The sequence below is a fragment of the Haemorhous mexicanus genome, chromosome 3 (assembly GCF_027477595.1).
Source record: "Haemorhous mexicanus isolate bHaeMex1 chromosome 3, bHaeMex1.pri, whole genome shotgun sequence".
Taxonomy (NCBI): Eukaryota; Metazoa; Chordata; class Aves; order Passeriformes; family Fringillidae; genus Haemorhous; species Haemorhous mexicanus.
Window position 1 is genome coordinate 112,208,026 of NC_082343.1, and position 26,369 is coordinate 112,234,394.

The 26,369-nt window shown below is 46.6% G+C and overlaps 2 protein-coding genes and 3 pseudogenes across 2 annotated transcripts; all 5 read left to right on the plus strand.

The window, feature by feature from the left end:
- Positions 1-2,984: 2,984 nt before the first annotated feature.
- Positions 2,985-3,943, plus strand: LOC132325858 (taste receptor type 2 member 9-like; annotated as a pseudogene).
- Positions 3,944-9,474: 5,531 nt separating this feature from the next.
- Positions 9,475-10,428, plus strand: LOC132325859 (taste receptor type 2 member 9-like). Its single transcript, XM_059843412.1, has one exon. It carries the CDS (start codon positions 9,475-9,477, stop codon positions 10,426-10,428), a length of 954 nt encoding a protein of 317 aa, XP_059699395.1.
- A 3,619-nt stretch (positions 10,429-14,047) lies between these two features.
- LOC132325860 (taste receptor type 2 member 9-like) lies at positions 14,048-15,006 on the plus strand (annotated as a pseudogene).
- A 5,535-nt stretch (positions 15,007-20,541) lies between these two features.
- On the plus strand, positions 20,542-21,495 carry LOC132325863 (taste receptor type 2 member 9-like). The gene has a single exon (XM_059843414.1). It carries the CDS (start codon positions 20,542-20,544, stop codon positions 21,493-21,495), a length of 954 nt encoding a protein of 317 aa, XP_059699397.1.
- Positions 21,496-25,170: 3,675 nt separating this feature from the next.
- LOC132325861 (taste receptor type 2 member 9-like) lies at positions 25,171-26,129 on the plus strand (annotated as a pseudogene).
- The last annotated feature ends 240 nt before the right edge of the window (positions 26,130-26,369 follow it).

Below are 26,369 nucleotides of genomic sequence, written 5' to 3' on the forward strand. Positions count from 1 at the left end.
CTTCCAAATGTGTCAGATGGTACCCTGGTGAAATTTGGTTCATAGGCCTACCTGGAGGTGAAGCTGAGCTGAATGAATTACCCATTGCTCTTCCTTATTTTCTTTTTTTTTTTCTAAATATATTTAGAGTTAATCCAGTGAGTGTATTTATTACTGGAAATTCCAAAGCTGTATTTCTACAATAAAATTGCATTAGTTGTGATTCTGTGAGTTTGAAAGAGTTCTTCTTGAACATGACAAAACTTAGATGTTGAATTTACCAAAATCAGAAATTCATCTGAGATGAACCCTGGTCCGTTCATCTCTGAAGACCAGCAAGGGCTTTATTTTCTGCCACATTTCTACACTCTTAATGGAACACAAAAATATGCATGACTGGAACACAAACTGGCTGTAAGAAATGGAATGACATTTCTTGGAATGGAATAACAACACTGCCAACCAAAAACAATACAGCCACAAATGTTTTGGAATTCGTAGAATGAATTGGCTGCAATGAATAGGTTTATCTCAATTTTGGTTTACCTTTCCTTCTGCTGTGGCCCTGTGCTGTGGCATATATTATGGGCTGCATCACTGCCTGGCAGTGGCTGGTAGCTCTGTGTGAACACACTGAACCCTCTCACTCCCCAGAGGTGGTCACTGAGCCACAAAGAGAGAGGCAGGAACGGCCCCAGGGAGCTCAGGGGGTGCAGAGCCCCCTCCCCACTCCAGCCCTGCATGTCCTCTGTGCCCCACTGCTTGCAAGGACAGGATTGCCTGCTCTGTGGGACTGCTCTCCTGGCCTGCTCTGACCTGGAGATGAGATTGGCTTTTCCCACTGCACTCTGGCTCAGGGAAACACCCAGCTAACAGGCTTTGCTCTCAACTGGGGAAACAGCTTGAGGAGTCAGGAGTGAAGGAGACAACTTGTTAAGAGCTGACTGCAGCCCCTGCTTGACTTGCCCCTGTGCTGCTGTGGGGGAGGACATGGAGAGAAGTTGAGCCTCAGATAAAAGGGGTGTGGAGGCAGTGCCATCAGTTTTCTATTCCTTTCCCATTATGCTGCTCTATTTTCTCTATTTAAATAAATTAAATTCATTTTCCTCATGTCAATGCATTTTGTCCACAACAGTAACTGGTGAGTGATCTCCCTGCCATTATTTCAAACCCTGAGTTTTTCATCCTGTTTTCACCCCAGCCCTTCCTATGGGTGAGAGAAAAGGAAGAGCTCAGCGGAGTTCTGGCTTCTCCCTGAGTTCAAACCATCACAGCAGGTGAAACCTGAAAGAGTGCCAAAATATACAAAATAGAACATGAATTGGTCACTTCTACCAGCAGCTCAAGTCCAGAGGCAGATTGTAAGCAGCTCTTCTGGACACATCTCCCCTGTGAAAGGTCTTGAAAGGACAGGAACAGCCACACATCCCTTCTTCCCCGGCTGCTGCTCATGAACTTTATCCTTTTATCTGACAATCTTGACCACTTTCACAGGAAAGCCCTGGGAGATTCAACACATTCCCTACATGCAGTGCAACATCCACCCCTCACAACCTTACATGCCACAAGACTCAGCAGGCAAAACCAAGCACTTTACAGATGGTACCACTAAAAACACCAGAGCCCCAGTGAAACTCTGCAGATCCTCCTTCCATTTGTAACCCCTGAGAATGTGACAGCCAGCACAGGAGCCCTGCCCTGTACACCAGCCCCACTCAGCTGGCACTGGAGGGGACAGTGTGTCCATCAGCACAGCCACCCTGCACAGCCCATGGGGACAGATGCAGGATGTGCCCAGCCTGGAGAAGCTGACACAGGAGAGATGTCAGAAGTCAATAGGAATGGCTGCCCAGTGCTGGCACGGTATGGAAAACTGCTCTGGGTCACATTCCAAGTCTTGATGGTGGCCAATCAATGCAATCAGGAGCATGTGATATGAATATTCATGTCACACCCTGCTGGCAATATATCCCACAGAAAACATCCCTGTCATCATTTGGAAGAGAGAAAATGCTGGGGGTTCATTTCCTGCAGCCAGAGAGCTCTTGCTTGGGGTTTCATTTTTCCTGCTTCCACCACAGCCTCAGATGAGATCTTCTTGGTTACTGTGGTCCTGATGTGCAAGGCCAAATGTGAAAGGTCCTGGACTAACCCAAAGGGCATGGGCAGTCCATGCCCTACAGAGATTAACACAACTTGCCTGGGAAAGACCTCACAGCTTTCAGGGTCTAAATTATTTGGAAGCATTAGGGCACTGCAGTGCGGGGGAAACTCAGCATGGGGCCATCTTTGAAAGCCTTCCCATTCAAATGAGATTGGAAACATGGTACAGGGACTTTTCCGGATTTTTTACCCTTTCCCTCCTTATGCCTTAAATTAAACATGTGTGAAAATGCAGCTTTACTCCCTGTGTCTCCTATCACCTGCCCCACCATGGTGCTCTTCACTTAAGCTTTAGGCAATGCTATTGGTAAAATAAGCATGGATTTCAATGCGTGTGAAGCATTAAAATAAACTCCACTTCTCCAGCATCTGGGCTGAACATTGCAGCACCCAGACTCTCTGACTGAAAAGGACACTGAGTCCCCTGACCTGCTGAGCACAGCCAGGGCTCCGCATGATCATCATAGGCAAAAAAGGGACAGAAGAACCAAGATCCTGAAGCCTGACACTGATCAAACAGGGATCACTATCAAAATCAAAACACTCCCTACTGCAGAAAAAAATCTCCTCTGTTTGTGACACCCAGCACAGCCCCCCGAACCAACATTCAAATAGTCAAGAGCAACACTGGCCCCAGGTAAGGGGATACCCAGCACATTTACATCCCTGCACCTGCCCTGCTGCTCAGAGCAGCAGCACAAAATCCCCCCCAGCAGCAGCAGCAGCTCTATAAAGCTCCTCTTGCCATCCCTGACACTCCACCAACAGCAGCCAGTGACCTGCCTCTGGCTCTGCTGCCACAGCACCCTTGGCCAGCACAGCTCTACTCCCCAGATCACACCATGGAAGCTTCTCTCTCTTCACAGCGATCCAATGTCACTTCATACAGAGTCATGGCTTTGGCCATCATCACCCTGGAGGTGTTTGCAGGCATGTGGATAAATTCGTTCATTGTTTGTGTGCTTTGCATTGCCTGGGTGAAAAGGAAAACCCTGAACTCTAATGAGAAGATCTTGCTGCTGCTGGGATGTTCCAGGTTTTGGTATTTTGCTTCTCATGGATATATGTCTTTGACTCAGATATTTTTCCCTATTTCCTTCTGGTTCATCCCATATTTTAACTACTTCAAGGTTCTTATAGCTTTTGTAATTTTTCCAACTTGTGGGTTTCTGCCTATCTTTGTGTTTTTTATTGTATAAAAATTGCCAATTTCAGGAACAGGTTCTTCACCTACCTGGAAGTAAAAATTGACAGGATGGTGCCCTGGCTCTTGTTGGGTTCAGTGATTTTCTCCCTGATTTTTGGAATTCTTGCCTACGACAATATTGATAAAGCTGTCTGTAAAAGCCTCAATTTCTCCTGCCAAGAAGGACTTTGGAAACCAACTATTGGAATAGAGGAACATTTTTTCCCTCTTTATTTTCTCACTGGTTTTTTATCTACCACTTCATTCATGGCAGTCATCTTTGCTGCTGTTTTCCTTCTCTTTTCTCTCTGGAGACACAAGCGCACAATGCAGACAAACTCCATGAAGGACCTCAGCATGGATGCCCACATCAGAGCCATGAAATCTATTCTCACCTTCTTAGTGATGTACAGCATCAACTTTATATTTTTGATCTTGACTCTAATTTATTCAATGGAGTACCAAAATCACTTTATTGTAATATATCTTGGTAACCTAATTCAGCATGCTTATCCAGGTCTTCATTCCCTTATTCTCATTTTCAGCAATCCCAAGCTGGAAAAGACACTGCTTAGGATTGTCTCCTGTGTGAAGTGCAAGCTTTGCATGAGGTAGAAACTGTTAGAAATGCTGGAGCTCATGCAAAATATCTTTAGAGAAAACAAGTTTAATTAACTTTCATTGCAGTTCTCCAGGCAGTATAGATTGTAGAGAAGTTCAGCTAAGACGTTAAGAATATACATTTCAAAGTCTTTAAACTAATATTAGCAGGAAGTAAATTAATCTCTATTTGCATTAAATTAAAACTGCTCTAGGAATTAAATTATTGTCAGTAGGAAAGTCATTTAGACCTTGTACATTCGCTGGATATAAAAGGACAATAGTCATGCTTCAAACCTGCCTCAAACATTTTGATTTTCTCTGATGGAATTAACTCAATGAAACAACATCTTTATCTCAATTTTGGTTTACCTTTCCTTCTGATGTGTCCCTGTACTGTGGCATATATTATGGGCTGTATCACTGCCTGGCAGTGGCTGGTAGCTCTGCGTGAACACACTGACCCCTGTCACTCCCCAGAGGTGGTCACTGAGCCACAAAGAGCGAGGCTGGAACAGCCCCGGGGAGCTCAGGGGGTGCAGAGCCCCCTCCCCACTCCAGCCCTGCGTGTCCTCTATGCCCCACTGCCTGCAAGGACAGGATTGCCTGCTCTGTGGGACTGCTCTCCTGGCCTGCTCTGACCTGGAGATGAGATTGGCTTTTCCCACTGCACTCTGGCTCAGTTACAGCCCCAGGAAGGTGGGTTTTGTGCAAGGTGCAATGTGGAATGATGCCACAGCTTCATCTCGCAGTGACCCACAGGCAGATATACCTGGGTACCCTGGCCAGGAGCTGCAGCTGGGGGCCTGTGGGCTCTCAGTCAGGTGAGGTCAAGGCTGTCCCATGCTGGGAAAAGACATTTTTAGGCACTCCAATGGACCCAACACTGGACACTGCTCATCTCATCAGTGTCCATTGTGGCTCCTCTGGGAAAACAGAAGACTTGAAGGACTGCAGGCCATGGGAGGGAGCCATGCTGGAGCAGGAGAAGAGTGAAGGAGACAACTTTTTATGTGCTGACTACAGTCCCCATTCCCTGTCCTCCTCTGCTCCTGAGGAGAGGAGGTGGTAGAGAATCTCTGAACAAGGTAAATTGAGCCTGAGATTATTGGGGGGCCAACGACAAAATGTTCTAGTTTTGTGCATGTTCTACATCATCCTACTCTGTGTTCAAGAGGCAATAAATTGAACTGATTTTCCCTGTGTCAAATCTGTTTTGTCTGTTAAAATAATTGGTGAGTGATTTACTTTACTTTGACTCATGAGAAGTTCCATCTTTTCTGCCACCCCTGTCCTATTCCAGAGTGAGACTCAAAGCATGACTGAGTGGGGCTCTGAGAGCTGCCCAAGGACAACTCACCATGGCAGGGCCTGCAAATGTGAAATAGTTCTGGTGTGGAGGAACACATTCCGTGCAGACTGCTCAGGGAGCAGATGCAATGGGAGGGAGCTGCAGGCTGTGGGGCAGTGCTGGGAGTCCCAAGCATGGTGCCAAGGCTTGCACAGCAAAGGGCAAAGGGAGCTGTGGCACCAGCCAGCTGACTGGACACTTAAGACATTCCAGTCATCATGTGCATAGACAGAAAGGACACAAAATCCCAGGGATCCAGTTGTTTGGGTTACCTCCTCAAAGGCTCCCAGCTTCAGCTGCTTCTGTGTCATTGTGCCATGATTAAAGTGCTTTAAAGATCCAGAGGCCTGAGATTCTACTTTGGGAAACCAAATGCCAGGCTGGGGAGGAAACCTGGTCTGGCTCTGAGTGTGGTCTTTGGAGGGAGTGGAGTGGGGCAGCTGCCCACGGTGAAGGGGCTTTGGTCCCTGCAGTGACAGCCTCTGGTGCTGGGGTGTGACTGTCAGAGGCCTCCTGGGTGGTGAGACAGGAAAGTTTCCTTCACACCAGCATGAACAGAGCAGAACCTGAACTAGTCATTTCTTTTACCAGCACATACTCAGAGGGTCCTTTTACCTCACGCCCAGTGCCAGGTGTGCGTTTCTCATCTCACCTTCAAAAAGCTTCCTTCCTGCTTCTGATCTGAGAGATAAAACCATTTAGGCCAGAGCAACCTCTCAGCCACTGCAGTATCACTTTTTTCCAAAGACTACACATTCTAGCAGGCTGCCTCACCAAGCTACCCATCTCCCCTTAAACTGCAACTGCCCAGAAACAAGCACACAAATAATTAATGTCACTTTATAACATGCTAATTCACCTTCTGGGGCTAGGAAACATTTGGAGTTGAATTTACATTTCCATAACATGTTCATGAGACCTGCCCCAAGGAGATTTCATTTTGTTTTCCAGGACTGTATACTGAAACAATTGAGGCCATCTGCGCATTGAAGTCCAGTTATGGATGGAACATATCCCAGCAGTGAGGGCTGAGGAATATTGTGAGAAACAGTCCTGAAGAACAGGGCCAAGGAAGGGAGGGGATAGGTTGCTCCATGTGCTGGAGAAAGAATTCCCCTGCAGCCTGTGAAGAGGACCATGCTGAGGCAGCTGTGCCCTGCAGCCCATGGAGGTCTGTGGTGGAAAGGAGAGGCACCTGCAGACCCAGAGAACTCCGCAGCACAGTAGGTGGGGTGGGTGTATCCTGAGGGATGGCAGCCCACGCAGAGGCCACGCTGGAATCAGCTCATGCTGAAGGACTGCAGCCCAATGGAGAGACCATTGCTAGAGCAGGAAAAGAGTGTGAGGAAAGAGTGGAGGAGACAACTTCTTATGAACTGACTGCAACCCTCATTCCCCATCCCTCTGCACTCATGTAAGGGAAAGATGGAGAGAACCTGGGAAAGAGGCGTCAAACTGATGCGAGGAAGAAGGGGAAGGTGGAGGCAGATGGTTCTAATGTACTCTTTGTTTCTTATCAACCTACAATATTTCCAACAGTCATTAAATAACTTGATTTTGTTCTCAAGACACTTCAATCCATGACAAGAACTGCTGAATGATCTCCCTGTCCTTATTTCAATCCATGAGGTTTTCCATCTTATTTTCCACCCCAGCCCCACCTGTAGGTGAGAGTGAAGGGGCAGCTGAGTGGGAATGTGACAGCTGCACAAGGCCAACCCATCACGTCAGGTGAAACAATAACTAGCTCCAGCAAGAAGACAGCAAAAACACAGTGAACTGATCATTTCTGTCACCAGCTCAGCTCCAGAGGCAGATCATGAGCAGCTCTTCGGGACACATCTCCCCTGTGAAAGGCCGTGAAAAGGCAGGAACAGCCACACGTCCCCCCTTTCCCTGCTGCTGCTCATCCACTACTTCCTCTAACCTGAAAGCCACAAAAAAGGCCGGAAGGACACCTTATTCCCTACATCTAGTGCAACATCCACCCCTCACAACCTCACATGCCACAAGACTCAGCAGGCAAAACCAAGCACTTTACAGATGATACCACACAAATCATCACAGCACCAGTAAAACATGCGGCAGATCCTTTCTTCATTTTCTCTGAAACCCGAGAGAATGTGACAGCCAGCACGGAATCTCTGCCCTGTACACCAGCCCCACTCAGCTGGCACTGGAAGGCACAGGGTGTCCATCAGCACAGCCACTCTGCACAGCCCATGGGAACAGATGCAGGATGTGCCCAGCCTGGAGAAGCTGACACAGGAGAGATGTCAGAAGTCAATGGGAATGGCTGCCCAGTGCTGGCACGGTATGGAAAACTGCTCTGGGTCACATTCCAAGTCTTGATGGTGGCAAATCAATGCAATCAGGATCATGTGATATGAATATTCATGTCACACCCTATTGGCTCTTATATTCCACAGAAAACATCCCTATCATCATTTGGAAGAGAGAAAATGCTGGGGGTTCATTTCCTGCAGCCAGAGAGCTCTTGCTTGGGGTTTCATTTTTCCTGCTTCCACCACAGCCTCAGATGAGATCTTCTTGGTTACTGTGGTCCGGATGTGCAAGGCCAAATGTGAAAGGTCCTGGACTAACCCAAAGGGCATGGGCAGGCCATGCCCTACAGAGCTTAACACAACTTTGCCTGGGAAAACCCTCACAGCTTTCAGAGTCTAAATTATTTGGAAGCATTAGGGCACTGCAGTGTGGGGGAAACTCAGCATGGGGCCATCTTTGAAAGCCTTCCCTTTCCCAAGCAGATGAGACTGGAATCCTGGCACAGGGACTTGCCCAGATTTTTACCCTTTCCCTGCATATGCCTAAAATTAAACATGTTGTCTTTGTTGGGAAAGACAGGTGCCTGTAAAAGAAGGCAGGAGCCTCCCCTTCAATGGAGAATACAAACCCTCCCCACCCCTCTGAATTGCTATGAATTTTAAATTAAGGGGCTCTCAGGCAAAAAATATGGGAACAGGAAATAACAGTTCTTTAATAGGGAAGAGGAAAAAAAGATAAAAGGATAAAGTAAAACAATGCAGTACACTAGAACAACACTGACAGAGTCAGAACTCAACCTGACACCTTGTGGTCAGGGTGTTGGTAGAAGTCCAGTTGGAAAAAAGTGGCTGCAGTCCTCCTGAGGTGTCAGGTGTGGTTCCGTTGGAGCAGGGGGTCCTGTAGAGAAAGGGTGTATTCTTCCTTCGCAGATCCATGGAAGTAGAAGCAGCTACTGTTCCTCTGGAGAATCCAGTGGAGAAACACCCTGCTGGGGTGTCAGAACCCCCATATTATATCTGGATAGCAATGCTCGGCTCCTCCCTCTGGGCGGAGCATCTCACAATGGGAAGTTATAGCTCTTATCAGTCATGCCTTGGCATTGAATAGCTTGTTATCTGCAGATGTCCCCTGTCTAGGGAGGAGTGATTATGATCACTCAGGGAGAGAGATAAGGAGAAATTGCCCACTTGACACAAGACAACTGCCATACAGATTGTAACAGAATCCATCTAACCTTGCAACCTGGAACACATGTGAAAAAATTCAGCTTTATATTCTCTGTCTCCCATTGCCTGCCCCACTAAGAGGCTCTTCACTTAGGCCTAAGGCAATGCCATTGTAAAAACTAACACGGATTTCAATGCATGTGAAGCATCAAAATAAACTCCACTTCTCCAGCATCTGGGCTGAACATTGCAGCACCCAGACTCTCTGACTGAAAAGGACACTGAGTCCCCTGACTTGCTGAGCACAGCCAGGGCTCTGCATGATCATCATAGGCAAAAAAGGGACAGAAGAACCCAGATCCTGAAGCCTGACACTGATCAAACAGGGATCACTATCAAAATCAAAACACTCCCTACTGCAGAAAAAACATCTCCACTGTTTGTGACACCCAGCACAACCACCCTGAACCAACATTCAAATAGTCAAGAGTGACACTGGCCCCAGGTAAGGGGATACCCAGCACATTTACATCCCTGCACCTGCCCTGCTGCTCAGAGCAGCAGCACAAAATCCCCCCCAGCAGCAGCAGCAGCAGCAGCAGCAGCAGCAGCAGTAGCAGCAGCAGCTCTATAAAGCTCCTCTTGCCATCCCTGACACTCCACCAACGGCAGCCACTGACCTGCCTCAGGCTCTGCTGCCACAGCACCCTTGGCCAGCACAGCTCTGCTCCCCAGCTTGCACCATGGAAGCTTCTCTCTCTCCACAGCAATTCAATGTCACTTCATACAGGACCACAACTGTGGCCATCATCACCCTGGACGTGTTTGCAGGCATGTGGATAAATGCTTTCATCGTTTGTGCGCTTTGCATTGCCTGGGTGAAAAAGAAAACCCTGAACTCCAATGAGAAGATCTTGCTGCTGCTAGGATGCTCCAGGTTTTGGTATTTGTGCTTCACATGGATATACCGCTTCCTTTCAATGATTTATCCCAATTTCCTTTATGTTCAAACCATACGTCAACTAGTTAGATCATTTACAACCTTTTTTAATTATTCCAACTTGTGGGTCTCAGCCTGTCTTTGTGGTTTCTACTGCATAAAAATTGCCAATTTCAGGAACAGCTTCTTCATCTACCTGAAAGTAAAAATTGACAGAATAGTGCCCTGGCTCTTGTTGGGGTCAGAGATTTTAGCCTTGGCTATAGGCATCGTTATCAGTCACCTCACTGAAACTCTCGAAAACATCAACAACACTTCCACCAGCCAAGGAAATTTTTGGGAAGTAACTATCCGAAAGGATAAACATCTTTTCTCCTCTTTTTTACTCTCTGGCTTTGGATATGCTGCTTCATTCATGGTAGTAAACTTTGCTGCTGTTTCCCTTCTCTTTTCTCTCTGGAGACACAAGCGCACGATGCAGACAAACTCCATGAAGGACCTCAGCGTGGATGCCCACATCAGAGCCATGAAATCTGTCCTCTCCTTCTTAGTGATGTACAGCATCAACTTTGTATGTTTGATCTTGGCAATAATTTATGCCACGAAGAAAGAAAATATCATGACACTCCTTATATACATATATCTGTGTGCATTTCCAGGTGTTCATTCCCTTATTCTCATTTTCAGCAATCCCAAGCTGGAAAAGGCACTGCTGAAGATTCTCTCCTGTGTGAAATGTGAGTTTTTCATGAAGTAGGAACTGTGATAGAAGCTGGAGTCCATGCAAAATGCTGATGTTTTACTCAAGAAAACAAGTAACTTTAGGTCTAGATCTCCAGGCAGTGTAGATGATAATGATGTTGACTCTTGAACATCCAAGTTAAGAAATCTTCATTTGTATCTTTTGAGCTAAATTATTGTGAGCTAAATACATTATTTCTGTATTTAGATTTAGCTACATCTTTGAGATATATTTTTTTAACAAAGTCATTTAGCCCTAATGGTAGGAATGATGCCTAAGCCCCTGTGTGGTGAAGGGATTAATGTGGGCATAAGAGTCTTCTGGTGGGGTGATGGATCATCAGGCTGAGCCCCTTTACCTCTGCCTGAGCTCAGCAGAAGAGGGAGTGATGCTAATTAAGTGTTCATCCCCTGCCCAAGACTCACAGCCTTTTGCAATCACACCCCTGGGTATCCCCCATCTCCATAGCAGCTGGCTGCCCACCACCATTTACCATGGCAGCAAGAAGGTATTTTGACTGCAGCCTCACCTGCATTTCTCCCAAAAGTATCAATTTGCCATTTTAAATCCTCCCTGGCAGAGGATGACAATATGACCCCACTGTGCACACAGGACAACTGGATTGCTTTGCTCTCCTCCCCAAAGCAGGGAACACCTCTTTGTAAAGATTTGCTCTTCCAAATGTGTCAGATGGTACCCTGGTGAAATTTGGTTCATAGGCCTGCCTGGAGGTGAAGCTGAGCTGAATGAATTACCCACTGCTATTCCTTAATTTTTTCTTTCCTCCTAAATATATTTAGAGCTAATCCAATGAGTGTATTTAGTACTGGCAATTCCAAAGTTGTATTTCTACAATAAAATGCCTTGGTTGTCATTCTGTGACTCTGAAAGAGTTCTTCTTGAACATGACAAAACTTAGATGTGGATTTTGCCATAATCAGAAATTAAACTGAGGTGATACCTAGTCCTTTCATCTCTGAAGGCCAGCAAAGGCTTTATTTTCTGCCACATTTCTATAATCTTAATGAACAGAAAATGTACAAGACTGGAACATAAACTGGCTTTAAAAAATGGAATAACAATACTGCCAACCTGAGAGCAACGTTTTTGTATTCACAGAATGAAATGGCTGCAATGAATAGGTATCTCCCAATTTTGTTTGCCTTTCCTTCTCCTGTGGCCCTGTCCTGTGGCATATATCATGGGCTGTATCACTGCCTGGCAGTGGCTGGTAGCTCTGTGTGAACACACTGAACCCTCTCACTCCCCAGAGGTGGTCACTGAGCCACAAAGAGCGAGGCAGGAACGGCCCCAGGGAGCTCAGGGGGTGCAGAGCCCCCTCCCCACTCCAGCCCTGCATGTCCTCTGTGCCCCACTGCCTGCAAGGACAGGATTGCCTGCTCTGTGGGACTGCTCTCCTGGCCTGCTCTGACCTGGAGATGAGATTGGCTTTTCCCACTGCACTCTGGCTCAGGGAAACACCCAGCTAACAGGCTTTGCTCTCAATCGGGGAAACAGCTTGAGGAGTCAGGAGTGAAGGAGACAACTTGTTAAGAGCTGACTGCAGCCCCTGCTTGACTTGCCCCTGTGCTGCTGTGGGGGAGGACATGGAGAGAAGTTGAGCCTCAGATGAAAGGGGTGTGGAGGCAGTGCCATCAGTTTTCTATTCCTTTCCCATTATCCTGCTCTATTTTCTATATTTAAATAAATTAAATTCATTTTCCTCATGTCAATGCATTTTGTCCACAACAGTAACTGGTGAGTGATCTCCCTGCCATTATTTCAAACCCTGAGTTTTTCATCCTGTTTTCACCCCAGCCCTTCCTATGGGTGAGAGAAAAGGAAGAGCTCAGCGGAGTTCTGGCTTCTCCCTGAGTTCAAACCATCACAGCAGGTGAAACCTGAAAGAGTGCCAGAATATACAAAATAGAACATGAATTGGTCACTTCTACCAGCAGCTCAAGTCCAGAGGCAGATTGTAAGCAGCTCTTCTGGACACATCTCCCCTGTGAAAGGTCTTGAAAGGACAGGAACAGCCACACATCCCTTCTTCCCCGGCTGCTGCTCATGAACTTTATCCTTTTATCTGACAATCTTGACCACTTTCACAGGAAAGCCCTGGGAGATTCAACACATTCCCTACATGCAGTGCAACATCCACCCCTCACAACCTTACATGCCACAAGACTCAGCAGGCAAAACCAAGCACTTTACAGATGGTACCACACAAAACATCACAGCACCAGTGAAACTCTGCAGATCCTCCTTCCATTTGTAACCCGAGAGAATGTGACAGCCAGCACAGGAGCCCTGCCCTGTACACCAGCCCCATTCAGCTGGCACTGGAGGGGACAGGGTGTCCATCAGCACAGCCACCCTGCACAGCCCATGGGGACAGATGCAGGATGTGCCCAGCCTGGAGAAGCTGACACAGGAGAGATGTCAGAAGTCAATAGGAATGGCTGCCCAGTGCTGGCACGGTATGGAAAACTGCTCTGGGTCACATTCCAAGTCTTGATGGTGGCAAATCAATGCAATCAGGAGCATGTGATATGAATATTCATGTCACACCCTGCTGGCAATATATCCCACAGAAAACATCCCTGTCATCATTTGGAAGAGAGAAAATGCTGGGGGTTCATTTCCTGCAGCCAGAGAGCTCTTGCTTGGGGTTTCATTTTTCCTGCTTCCACCACAGCCTCAGATGAGATCTTCTTGGTTACTGAGGTCCTGATGTGCAAGGCCAAATGTGAAAGGTCCTGGACTAACCCAAAGGGCATGGGCAGTCCATGCCCTACAGAGATTAACACAACTTGCCTGGGAAATACCTCACAGCTTTCAGGGTCTAAATTATTTGGAAGCATTAGGGCACTGCAGCGTGGGGGAAACTCAGCATGGGGCCATCTTTGAAAGCCTTCCCATTCAAATGAGATTGGAAACGTAGTACAGGGACTTTTCCTGATTTTTTACCCTTTCCCTCCTTATGCCTCAAATTAAACATGTGTGAAAATGCAGCTTTACTTGCTGTGTCTCCTATCATCTGCCCCACCATGGTGCTCTTCACTTAAGCTTTAGGCAATGCTATTGGTAAAATAAGCATGGATTTCAATGCGTGTGAAGCATTAAAATAAACTCCACTTCTCCAGCATCTGGGCTGAACATTGCAGCACCCAGACTCTCAGACTGAAAAGGACACTGAGTCCCCTGACCTGCTGAGCACAGCCAGGGCTCCGCATGATCATCATAGGCAAAAAAGGGACAGAAGAACCCAGATCCTGAAGCCTGACACTGATCAAACAGGGATAACTATCAAAATCAAAACACTCCCTACTGCAGAAAAAAATCTCCTCTGTTTGTGACAACCAGCACAGCCCCCCGAACCAACATTCAAATAGTCAAGAGCAACACTGGCCCCAGGTAAGGGGATACCCAGCACATTTACATCCCTGCACCTGCCCTGCTGCTCAGAGCAGCAGCACAAAATCCCCCCCAGCAGCAGCAGCAGCAGCAGCAGCAGCTCTATAAAGCTCCTCTTGCAATCCCTGACACTCCACCAACAGCAGCCACTGACCTGCCTCTGGCTCTGCTGCCACAGCACCCTTGGCCAGCACAGCTCTACTCCCCAGATCACACCATGGAAGCTTCTCTCTCTTCACAGCGATCCAATGTCACTTCATACAGAGTCATGGCTTTGGCCATCATCACCCTGGAGGTGTTTGCAGGCATGTGGATAAATTCGTTCATTGTTTGTGCGCTTTGCATTGCCTGGGTGAAAAGGAAAACCCTGAACTCTAATGAGAAGATCTTGCTGCTGCTGGGATGTTCCAGGTTTTGGTATTTTGCTTCTCATGGATATATGTCATTGACTCAGATATTTTTCCCTATTTCCTTCTGGTTCATCCCATATTTTAACTACTTCAAGGTTCTTACAGCTTTTTAAATTGTTCCAACTTGTGGGTTTCTGCCTGTCTTTGTGTTTTTTATTGTATAAAAATTGCCAATTTCAGGAACAGCTTCTTCACCTACCTGGAAGTAAAAATTGACAGGATGGTGCCCTGGCTCTTGTTGGGGTCAGTGATTTTCTCCCTGATTTTTGGAATTCTTGCCTACGACAATATTGATAAAGCTGTCTGTAAAAGCCTCAATTTCTCCTGCCAAGAAGGACTTTGGAAAGCAACTATTGGAATAGAGGAACATTTTTTCCCTCTTTATTTTCTCACTGGTTTTTTATCTACCACTTCATTCATGGCAGTCATCTTTGCTGCTGTTTCCCTTCTCTTTTCTCTCTGGAGACACAAGCGCACAATGCAGACAAACTCCATGAAGGACCTCAGCGTGGATGCCCACATCAGAGCCATGAAATCTATTCTTACCTTCTTAGTGATGTACAGCATCAACTTTATATTTTTGATCTTGACTCTAATTTATTCAATGGAGTACCAAAATCACTTTATTGTAATATATCTTGGTAACCTAATTCAGCATGCTTATCCAGGTCTTCATTCCCTTATTCTCATTTTCAGCAATCCCAAGCTGGAAAAGACACTGCTTAGGATTGTCTCCTGTGTGAAGTGCAAGCTTTGCATGAGGTAGAAACTGTTTGAAATGCTGGAGCTCATGCAAAATATCTTTAGAGAAAACAAGTTTAATTAACTTTCATTGCAGTTCTCCAGGCAGTATAGATTGTAGAGAAGTTCAGCCAAGACGTTAAGAATATACATTTCAAAGTCTTTAAACTAATATTAGCAGGAAGTAAATTAATCTCTATTTGCATTAAATTAAAACTGCTCTAGGAATTAAATTATTGTCAGTAGGAAAGTCATTTAGACCTTGTACATTCGCTGGATATAAAAGGACAACAGTCATGCTTCAAACCTGCCTCAAACATTTTGATTTTCTCTGATGGAATTGACTCAATGAAACAACATCTTTATCTCAATTTTGGTTTACCTTTCCTTCTGATGTGTCCCTGTACTGTGGCATATATTATGGGCTGTATCACTGCCTGGCAGTGGCTGGTAGCTCTGTGTGAACACACTGAGCCCTCTCACTCCCCAGAGGTGGTCACTGAGCCACAAAGAGCGAGGCAGGAACGGTCCTGGGGAGCTCAGGGGGTGCAGAGCCCCCTCCCCACTCCAGCCCTGCGTGTCCTCTATGCCCCACTGCCTGCAAGGACAGGATTGCCTGCTCTGTGGGACTGCTCTCCTGGCCTGCTCTGACCTGGAGATGAGATTGGCTTTTCCCACTGCACTCTGGCTCAGTTACAGCCCCAGGAAGGTGGGTTTTGTGCAAGGTGCAATGTGGAATGATGCCACAGCTTCATCTCACCATGACCCACAGGCAGATGTATGGGGTGCCTGGGCCAGGAGCTGCAGCTGGGGGCCTGTGGGCTCTCAGTCAGGTGAGGTCAAGGCTGTCCCATGCTGGGAAAAGACATTTTTAGGCACTCCAATGGACCCAACACTGGACACTGCTCATCTCATCAGTGTCCATTGTGGCTTCTCTGGGAAAACAGAAGACTTGAAGGACTGCAGGCCATGGGAGGGAGCCATGCTGGAGCAGGAGAAGAGTGAAGGAGACAACTTTTTATGTGTTGACTACAGTCCCCATTCCCTGTCCTCCTCTGCTCCTGAGGAGAGGAGGTGGTAGAGAATCTCTGAACGAGTTAAATTGAGCCTGAGATTATTGGGGGGCCAACAACAAAATGTTCTAGTTTTGTGCATGTTCTACATCATCCTACTCTGTGTTCAAGAGGCAATAAATTGAACTGATTTTCCCTGTGTCAAGTCTGTTTTGTCTGTTAAAATAATTGGTGAGTGATTCCCCTGTCTTTATCTTGACTCATGAGAAGTTCCATCTTTTCTGCCACCCCTGTCCTATTCCAGAGTGAGACTCAAAACGTGACTGAGTGGGGCTCTGAGAGCTGCCCAAGGACAACTCACCATGGCAGGGCCTGCAAATGTGAAATAGTTCCAGTGTGGAGGAACACATTCCGTGCAGACTGCTCAGGGAGCAGATGCAATGGGAGGGAGCTGCAGGCTGTGGGGCAGTGCTGGGAGTCCCAAGCATGGTGCCAAGGCTTGCACAGCAAAGGGCAAAGGGAGCTGTGGCACCAGCCAGCTGACTGGACACTTAAGACACTCCAGTCATCATGTGCATAGACAGAAAGGACACAAAATCCCAGGGATCCAGTTGTTTGGGTTACCTCCTCAAAGGCTCCCAGCTTCAGCTGCTTCTGTGTCATTGTGCCATGATTAAAGTGCTTTAAAGATCCAGCGGCCTGAGATTCTACTTTGGGAAACCCAATGCCAAGCTGGGGAGGAAACCTGGTCTGGCTCTGAGTGTGGTCTGTGGAGGGAGTGGAGTGGGGCAGCTGCCCACGGTGAAGGGGCTTTGGTCCCTGCAGTGACAGCCTCTGGTGCTGGGGTGTGACTGTCAGAGGCCTCCTGGGTGGTGAGACAGGAAAGTTTCCTTCACACCAGCATGAACAGAGCAGAACCTGAACTGGTCATTTCTTTTACCAGCACATACTCAGAGGGTCCTTTTACCTCACGCCCAGTGCCAGGTGTGCGTTTCTCATCTCACCTTCAAAAAGCTTCCTTCCTGCTTCTGATCTGAGAGATAAAACCATTTAGGCCAGAGCAACCTCTCAGCCACTGCAGTATCACTTTTTTCCACAGACTACACATTCTAGCAGGCTGCCTCACCAAGCTACCCATCTCCCCTTAAACTGCAACTGCCCAGAAACAAGCACACAAATAATTAATGTCACTTTATAACATGCTAATTCACCTTCTGGGGCTAGGAAACATTTGGAGTTGAATTTACATTTCCATAACATGTTCATGACACATGCCCCAAGGAGATTTCATTTTGTTTTCCAGGACTGTATCCTGAAACAATTGAGGCCATCTGCGCATTGAAGTCCAGTTATGGATGGAACATATCCCAGCAGTGAGGGCTGAGGAATATTGTGAGAAACAGTCCTGAAGAACAGGGCCAAGGAAGGGAGGGGATAGGTTGCTCCATGTGCTGGAGAAAGAATTCCCCTGCAGCCTGTGAAGAGGACCATGCTGAGGCAGCTGTGCCCTGCAGCCCATGGAGGTCTGTGGTGGAAAGGAGAGGCACCTGCAGACCCAGAGAACTCCGCAGCACAGTAGGTGGGGTGGGTGTATCCTGAGGGATGGCAGCCCACGCAGAGGCCACGCTGGAATCAGCTCATGCTGAAGGACTGCAGCCCAATGGAGAGACCATTGCTAGAGCAGGAAAAGAGTGTGAGGAAAGAGTGGAGGAGACAACTTCTTATGAACTGACTGCAACCCTCATTCCCCATCCCTCTGCACTCATGTAAGGGAAAGATGGAGAGAACCTGGGAAAGAGGCGTCAAACTGATGCGAGGAAGAAGGGGAAGGTGGAGGCAGATGGTTCTAATGTACTCTTTGTTTCTTATCAACCTACAATATTTCCAACAGTCATTAAATAACTTGATTTTGTTCTCAAGACACTTCAATCCATGACAAGAACTGCTGAATGATCTCCCTGTCCTTATTTCAATCCATGAGGTTTTCCATCTTATTTTCCACCCCAGCCCCACCTGTAGGTGAGAGTGAAGGGGCAGCTGAGTGGGAATGTGACAGCTGCACAAGGCCAACCCATCACGTCAGGTGAAACAATAACTAGCTCCAGCAAGAAGACAGCAAAAACACAGTGAACTGATCATTTCTGTCACCAGCTCAGCTCCAGAGGCAGATCATGAGCAGCTCTTCGGGACACATCTCCCCTGTGAAAGGCCGTGAAAAGGCAGGAACAGCCACACGTCCCCCCTTTCCCTGCTGCTGCTCATCCACTACTTCCTCTAACCTGAAAGCCACAAAAAAGGCCGGAAGGACACCTTATTCCCTACATCTAGTGCAACATCCACCCCTCACAACCTCACATGCCACAAGACTCAGCAGGCAAAACCAAGCACTTTACAGATGATACCACACAAATCATCACAGCACCAGTAAAACATGCGGCAGATCCTTTCTTCATTTTCTCTGAAACCCGAGAGAATGTGACAGCCAGCACGGAATCTCTGCCCTGTACACCAGCCCCACTCAGCTGGCACTGGAAGGCACAGGGTGTCCATCAGCACAGCCACTCTGCACAGCCCATGGGAACAGATGCAGGATGTGCCCAGCCTGGAGAAGCTGACACAGGAGAGATGTCAGAAGTCAATGGGAATGGCTGCCCAGTGCTGGCACGGTATGGAAAACTGCTCTGGGTCACATTCCAAGTCTTGATGGTGGCAAATCAATGCAATCAGGATCATGTGATATGAATATTCATGTCACACCCTATTGGCTCTTATATTCCACAGAAAACATCCCTATCATCATTTGGAAGAGAGAAAATGCTGGGGGTTCATTTCCTGCAGCCAGAGAGCTCTTGCTTGGGGTTTCATTTTTCCTGCTTCCACCACAGCCTCAGATGAGATCTTCTTGGTTACTGTGGTCCGGATGTGCAAGGCCAAATGTGAAAGGTCCTGGACTAACCCAAAGGGCATGGGCAGGCCATGCCCTACAGAGCTTAACACAACTTTGCCTGGGAAAACCCTCACAGCTTTCGGAGTCTAAATTATTTGGAAGCATTAGGGCACTGCAGTGTGGGGGAAACTCAGCATGGGGCCATCTTTGAAAGCCTTCCCTTTCCCAAGCAGATGAGACTGGAATCCTGGCACAGGGACTTGCCCAGATTTTTACCCTTTCCCTGCATATGCCTAAAATTAAACATGTTGTCTTTGTTGGGAAAGACAGGTGCCTGTAAAAGAAGGCAGGAGCCTCCCCTTCAATGGAGAATACAAACCCTCCCCACCCCTCTGAATTGCTATGAATTTTAAATTAAGGGGCTCTCAGGCAAAAAATATGGGAACAGGAAATAACAGTTCTTTAATAGGGAAGAGGAAAAAAAGATAAAAGGATAAAGTAAAACAATGCAGTACACTAGAACAACACTGACAGAGTCAGAACTCAACCTGACACCTTGTGGTCAGGGTGTTGGTAGAAGTCCAGTTGGAAAAAAGTGGCTGCAGTCCTCCTGAGGTGTCAGGTGTGGATCCGTTGGAGCAGGGGGTCCTGTAGAGAAAGGGTGTATTCTTCCTTCGCAGATCCATGGAAGTAGAAGCAGCTACTGTTCCTCTGGAGAATCCAGTGGAGAAACGCCCTGCTGGGGTGTCAGAACCCCCAGATTATATCTGGATAGCAATGCTCGGCTCCTCCCTCTGGGCGGAGCATCTCACAATGGGAAGTTATAGCTCTTATCAGTCATGCCTTGGCATTGAATAGCTTGTTATCTGCAGATGTCCCCTGTCTAGGGAGGAGTGATTATGATCACTCAGGGAGAGAGATAAGGAGAAATTGCCCACTTGACACAAGACAACTGCCATACAGATTGTAACAGAATCCATCTAACCTTGCAACCTGGAACACATGTGAAAAAATTCAGCTTTATATTCTCTGTCTCCCATTGCCTGCGCCACTAAGGGGCTCTTCACTTAGGCCTAAGGCAATGCCATTGTAAAAACTAACACGGATTTCAATGCATGTGAAGCATCAAAATAAACTCCACTTCTCCAGCATCTGGGCTGAACATTGCAGCACCCAGACTCTCTGACTGAAAAGGACACTGAGTCCCCTGACTTGCTGAGCACAGCCAGGGCTCTGCATGATCATCATAGGCAAAAAAGGGACAGAAGAACCCAGATCCTGAAGCCTGACACTGATCAAACAGGGATCACTATCAAAATCAAAACACTCCCTACTGCAGAAAAAACATCTCCACTGTTTGTGACACCCAGCACAACCACCCTGAACCAACATTCAAATAGTCAAGAGTGACACTGGCCCCAGGTAAGGGGATACCCAGCACATTTACATCCCTGCACCTGCCCTGCTGCTCAGAGCAGCAGCACAAAATCCCCCCCAGCAGCAGCAGCAGCAGCAGCAGCAGCAGCAGCAGTAGCAGCAGCAGCTCTATAAAGCTCCTCTTGCCATCCCTGACACTCCACCAACGGCAGCCACTGACCTGCCTCAGGCTCTGCTGCCACAGCACCCTTGGCCAGCACAGCTCTGCTCCCCAGCTTGCACCATGGAAGCTTCTCTCTCTCCACAGCAATTCAATGTCACTTCATACAGGACCACAACTGTGGCCATCATCACCCTGGACGTGTTTGCAGGCATGTGGATAAATGCTTTCATCGTTTGTGCGCTTTGCATTGCCTGGGTGAAAAAGAAAACCCTGAACTCCAATGAGAAGATCTTGCTGCTGCTAGGATGCTCCAGGTTTTGGTATTTGTGCTTCACATGGATATACCGCTTCCTTTCAATGATTTATCCCAATTTCCTTTATGTTCAAACCATACGTCAACTAGTTAGATCATTTACAACCTTTTTTAATTATTCCAACTTGTGGGTCTCAGCCTGTCTTTGTGGTTTCTACTGCATAAAAATTGCCAATTTCAGGAACAGCTTCTTCATCTACCTGAAAGTAAAAATTGACAGAATAGTGCCCTGGCTCTTGTTGGGGTCAGAGATTTTAGCCTTGGCTATAGGCATCGTTATCAGTCACCTCACTGAAACTCTCGAAAACATCAACAACACTTCCACCAGCCAAGGAAATTTTTGGGAAGTAACTATCCGAAAGGATAAACATCTTTTCTCCTCTTTTTTACTCTCTGGCTTTGGATATGCTGCTTCATTCATGGTAGTAAACTTTGCTGCTGTTTCCCTTCTCTTTTCTCTCTGGAGACACAAACGCACGATGCAGACAAACTCCATGAAGGACCTCAGCGTGGATGCCCACATCAGAGCCATGAAATCTGTCCTCTCCTTCTTAGTGATGTACAGCATCAACTTTGTATGTTTGGTCTTGACAATAATTTATGCCACGAAGAAAGAAAATATCATGACACTCCTTATATCCATATATCTGTGTGCTTTTCCAGGTGTTCATTCCCTTATTGTGATTTTCAGCAATCCCAAGCTGGAAAAGGCACTGCTGAAGATTCTCTCCTGTGTGAAATGTGAGTTTTTCATGAAGTAAGAACTGTGATAGAAGCTGGAGTCCATGCAAAATGCTGATGTTTTACTGTAGAAAACAAGTAATTTAATTTCTGATGCAGCTCTCCAGGCAGTGTAGATGATAATGATGTTGACTCTTGAACATCCAAGTTAAGAAATCTTCATTTGTATCGTTTGAGCTAAATTATTGTGAGCTAAATACATTATTAATGTATTTAGATTTAGCTACATCTTTGAGATATTTTTTTGTTATTAACAAAGTCATTTAGCCCTGATAGTAGGAATGATGCCTAAGCCCCTGTGTGGTGAAGGGATTAATGTGGGCATGAGAGTCTTCTGGTGGGGTGATGGATCATCAGGCTGAGCACCTTTACCTCTGCCTGAGCTCAGCAGAAGAGGGAGTGATGCTAATTAAGTGTTCATCCCCTGCCCAAGACTCACAGCCTTTTGCAATCACACCCCTGGGTATCCCCCATCTCCATAGCAGCTGGCTGCCCACCACCATTTACCATGGCAGCAAGAAGGTATTTTGACTGCAGCCTCACCTGCATTTCTCCCAAAAGTATCAATTTGCCATTTCAAATCCTCCCTGGCAGAGGATGACAATATGACCCCACTGTGCACACAGGACAACTGGATTGCTTTGCTCTCCTCCCCAAAGCAGGAACACCTCTTTGTAATGATTTGCTCTTCTGACTGGGTCAGATGGTACCCTGGTGAAATTTGGTTCATAGGCCTACCTGGAGGTGAAGCTGAGCTGAATGAATTACCCATTGCTCTTCCTTATTTTCTTTTTTTTTTTCTAAATATATTTAGAGTTAATCCAGTGAGTGTATTTATTATTGGAAATTCCAAAGTTGTATTTCTACAATAAAATTGCATTAGTTGTGATTCTGTGAGTTTGAAAGAGTTCTTCTTGAACATGACAAAACTTAGATGTTGAATTTACCAATATCAGAAATTCATCTGAGATGAACCCTGGTCCGTTCATCTCTGAAGACCAGCAAGGGCTTTATTTTCTGCCACATTTCTACACTCTTAATGGAACACAAAAATATGCATGACTGGAACACAAACTGGCTGTAAGAAATGGAATGACATTTCTTGGAATGGAATAACAACACTGCCAACCAAAAACAATACAGCCACAAATGTTTTGGAATTCGTAGAATGAATTGGCTGCAATGAATAGGTTTATCTCAATTTTGGTTTACCTTTCCTTCTGCTGTGGCCCTGTGCTGTGGCATATATTATGAGCTGCATCACTGCCTGGCAGTGGCTGGTAGCTCTGTGTGAACACACTGAACCCTCTCACTCCCCAGAGGTGGTCACTGAGCCACAAAGAGCGAGGCAGGAACGGCCCCAGGGAGCTCAGGGGGTGCAGAGCCCCCTCCCCACTCCAGCCCTGCATGTCCTCTGTGCCCCACTGCCTGCAAGGACAGGATTGCCTGCTCTGTGGGACTGCTCTCCTGGCCTGCTCTGACCTGGAGATGAGATTGGCTTTTCCCACTGCACTCTGGCTCAGGGAAACACCCAGCTAACAGGCTTTGCTCTCAACTGGGGAAACAGCTTGAGGAGTCAGGAGTGAAGGAGACAACTTGTTAAGAGCTGACTGCAGCCCCTGCTTGACTTGCCCCTGTGCTGCTGTGGGGGAGGACATGGAGAGAAGTTGAGCCTCAGATGAAAGGGGTGTGGAGGCAGTGCCATCAGTTTTCTATTCCTTTCCCATTATCCTGCTCTATTTTCTATATTTAAATAAATTAAATTCATTTTCCTCATGTCAATGCATTTTGTCCACAACAGTAACTGGTGAGTGATCTCCCTGCCATTATTTCAAACCCTGAGTTTTTCATCCTGTTTTCACCCCAGCCCTTCCTATGGGTGAGAGAAAAGGAAGAGCTCAGCGGAGTTCTGGCTTCTCCCTGAGTTCAAACCATCACAGCAGGTGAAACCTGAAAGAGTGCCAGAATATACAAAATAGAACATGAATTGGTCACTTCTACCAGCAGCTCAAGTCCAGAGGCAGATTGTAAGCAGCTCTTCTGGACACATCTCCCCTGTGAAAGGTCTTGAAAGGACAGGAACAGCCACACATCCCTTCTTCCCCGGCTGCTGCTCATGAACTTTATCCTTTTATCTGACAATCTTGACCACTTTCACAGGAAAGCCCTGGGAGATTCAACACATTCCCTACATGCAGTGCAACATCCACCCCTCACAACCTTACATGCCACAAGACTCAGCAGGCAAAACCAAGCACTTTACAGATGGTACCACACAAAACATCACAGCACCAGTGAAACTCTGCAGATCCTCCTTCCATTTGTAACCCGAGAGAATGTGACAGCCAGCACAGGAGCCCTGCCCTGTACACCAGCCCCATTCAGCTGGCACTGGAGGGGACAGGGTGTCCATCAGCACAGCCACCCTGCACAGCCCATGGGGACAGATGCAGGATGTGCCCAGCCTGGAGAAGCTGACACAGGAGAGATGTCAGAAGTCAATAGGAATGGCTGCCCAGTGCTGGCACGGTATGGAAAACTGCTCTGGGTCACATTCCAAGTCTTGATGGTGGCAAATCAATGCAATCAGGAGCATGTGATATGAATATTCATGTCACACCCTGCTGGCAATATATCCCACAGAAAACATCCCTGTCATCATTTGGAAGAGAGAAAATGCTGGGGGTTCATTTCCTGCAGCCAGAGAGCTCTTGCTTGGGGTTTCATTTTTCCTGCTTCCACCACAGCCTCAGATGAGATCTTCTTGGTTACTGAGGTCCTGATGTGCAAGGCCAAATGTGAAAGGTCCTGGACTAACCCAAAGGGCATGGGCAGTCCATGCCCTACAGAGATTAACACAACTTGCCTGGGAAATACCTCACAGCTTTCAGGGTCTAAATTATTTGGAAGCATTAGGGCACTGCAGTGTGGGGGAAACTCAGCATGGGGCCATCTTTGAAAGCCTTCCCATTCAAATGAGATTGGAAACGTAGTACAGGGACTTTTCCTGATTTTTTACCCTTTCCCTCCTTATGCCTCAAATTAAACATGTGTAAAAATGCAGCTTTACTTGCTGTGTCTCCTATCATCTGCCCCACCATGGTGCTCTTCACTTAAGCTTTAGGCAATGCTATTGGTAAAATAAGCATGGATTTCAATGCGTGTGAAGCATTAAAATAAACTCCACTTCTCCAGCATCTGGGCTGAACATTGCAGCACCCAGACTCTCAGACTGAAAAGGACACTGAGTCCCCTGACCTGCTGAGCACAGCCAGGGCTCCGCATGATCATCATAGGCAAAAAAGGGACAGAAGAACCAAGATCCTGAAGCCTGACACTGATCAAACAGGGATCACTATCAAAATCAAAACACTCCCTACTGCAGAAAAAAATCTCCTCTGTTTGTGACAACCAGCACAGCCCCCCGAACCAACATTCAAATAGTCAAGAGCAACACTGGCCCCAGGTAAGGGGATACCCAGCACATTTACATCCCTGCACCTGCCCTGCTGCTCAGAGCAGCAGCACAAAATCCCCCCCAGCAGCAGCAGCAGCAGCAGCAGCAGCAGCAGCAGCAGCTCTATAAAGCTCCTCTTGCAATCCCTGACACTCCACCAACAGCAGCCACTGACCTGCCTCTGGCTCTGCTGCCACAGCACCCTTGGCCAGCACAGCTCTACTCCCCAGATCACACCATGGAAGCTTCTCTCTCTTCACAGCGATCCAATGTCACTTCATACAGAGTCATGGCTTTGGCCATCATCACCCTGGAGGTGTTTGCAGGCATGTGGATAAATTCGTTCATTGTTTGTGCGCTTTGCATTGCCTGGGTGAAAAGGAAAACCCTGAACTCTAATGAGAAGATCTTGCTGCTGCTGGGATGTTCCAGGTTTTGGTATTTTGCTTCTCATGGATATATGTCATTGACTCAGATATTTTTCCCTATTTCCTTCTGGTTCATCCCATATTTTAACTACTTCAAGGTTCTTACAGCTTTTTAAATTGTTCCAACTTGTGGGTTTCTGCCTGTCTTTGTGTTTTTTATTGTATAAAAATTGCCAATTTCAGGAACAGCTTCTTCACCTACCTGGAAGTAAAAATTGACAGGATGGTGCCCTGGCTCTTGTTGGGGTCAGTGATTTTCTCCCTGATTTTTGGAATTCTTGCCTACGACAATATTGATAAAGCTGTCTGTAAAAGCCTCAATTTCTCCTGCCAAGAAGGACTTTGGAAAGCAACTATTGGAATAGAGGAACATTTTTTCCCTCTTTATTTTCTCACTGGTTTTTTATCTACCACTTCATTCATGGCAGTCATCTTTGCTGCTGTTTTCCTTCTCTTTTCTCTCTGGAGACACAAGCGCACGATGCAGACAAACTCCATGAAGGACCTCAGCGTGGATGCCCACATCAGAGCCATGAAATCTATTCTCACCTTCTTAGTGATGTACAGCATCAACTTTATATTTTTGATCTTGACTCTAATTTATTCAATGGAGTACCAAAATCACTTTATTGTAATATATCTTGGTAACCTAATTCAGCATGCTTATCCAGGTCTTCATTCCCTTATTCTCATTTTCAGCAATCCCAAGCTGGAAAAGACACTGCTTAGGATTGTCTCCTGTGTGAAGTGCAAGCTTTGCATGAGGTAGAAACTGTTAGAAATGCTGGAGCTCATGCAAAATATCTTTAGAGAAAACAAGTTTAATTAACTTTCATTGCAGTTCTCCAGGCAGTATAGATTGTAGAGAAGTTCAGCCAAGACGTTAAGAATATACATTTCAAAGTCTTTAAACTAATATTAGCAGGAAGTAAATTAATCTCTATTTGCATTAAATTAAAACTGCTCTAGGAATTAAATTATTGTCAGTAGGAAAGTCATTTAGACCTTG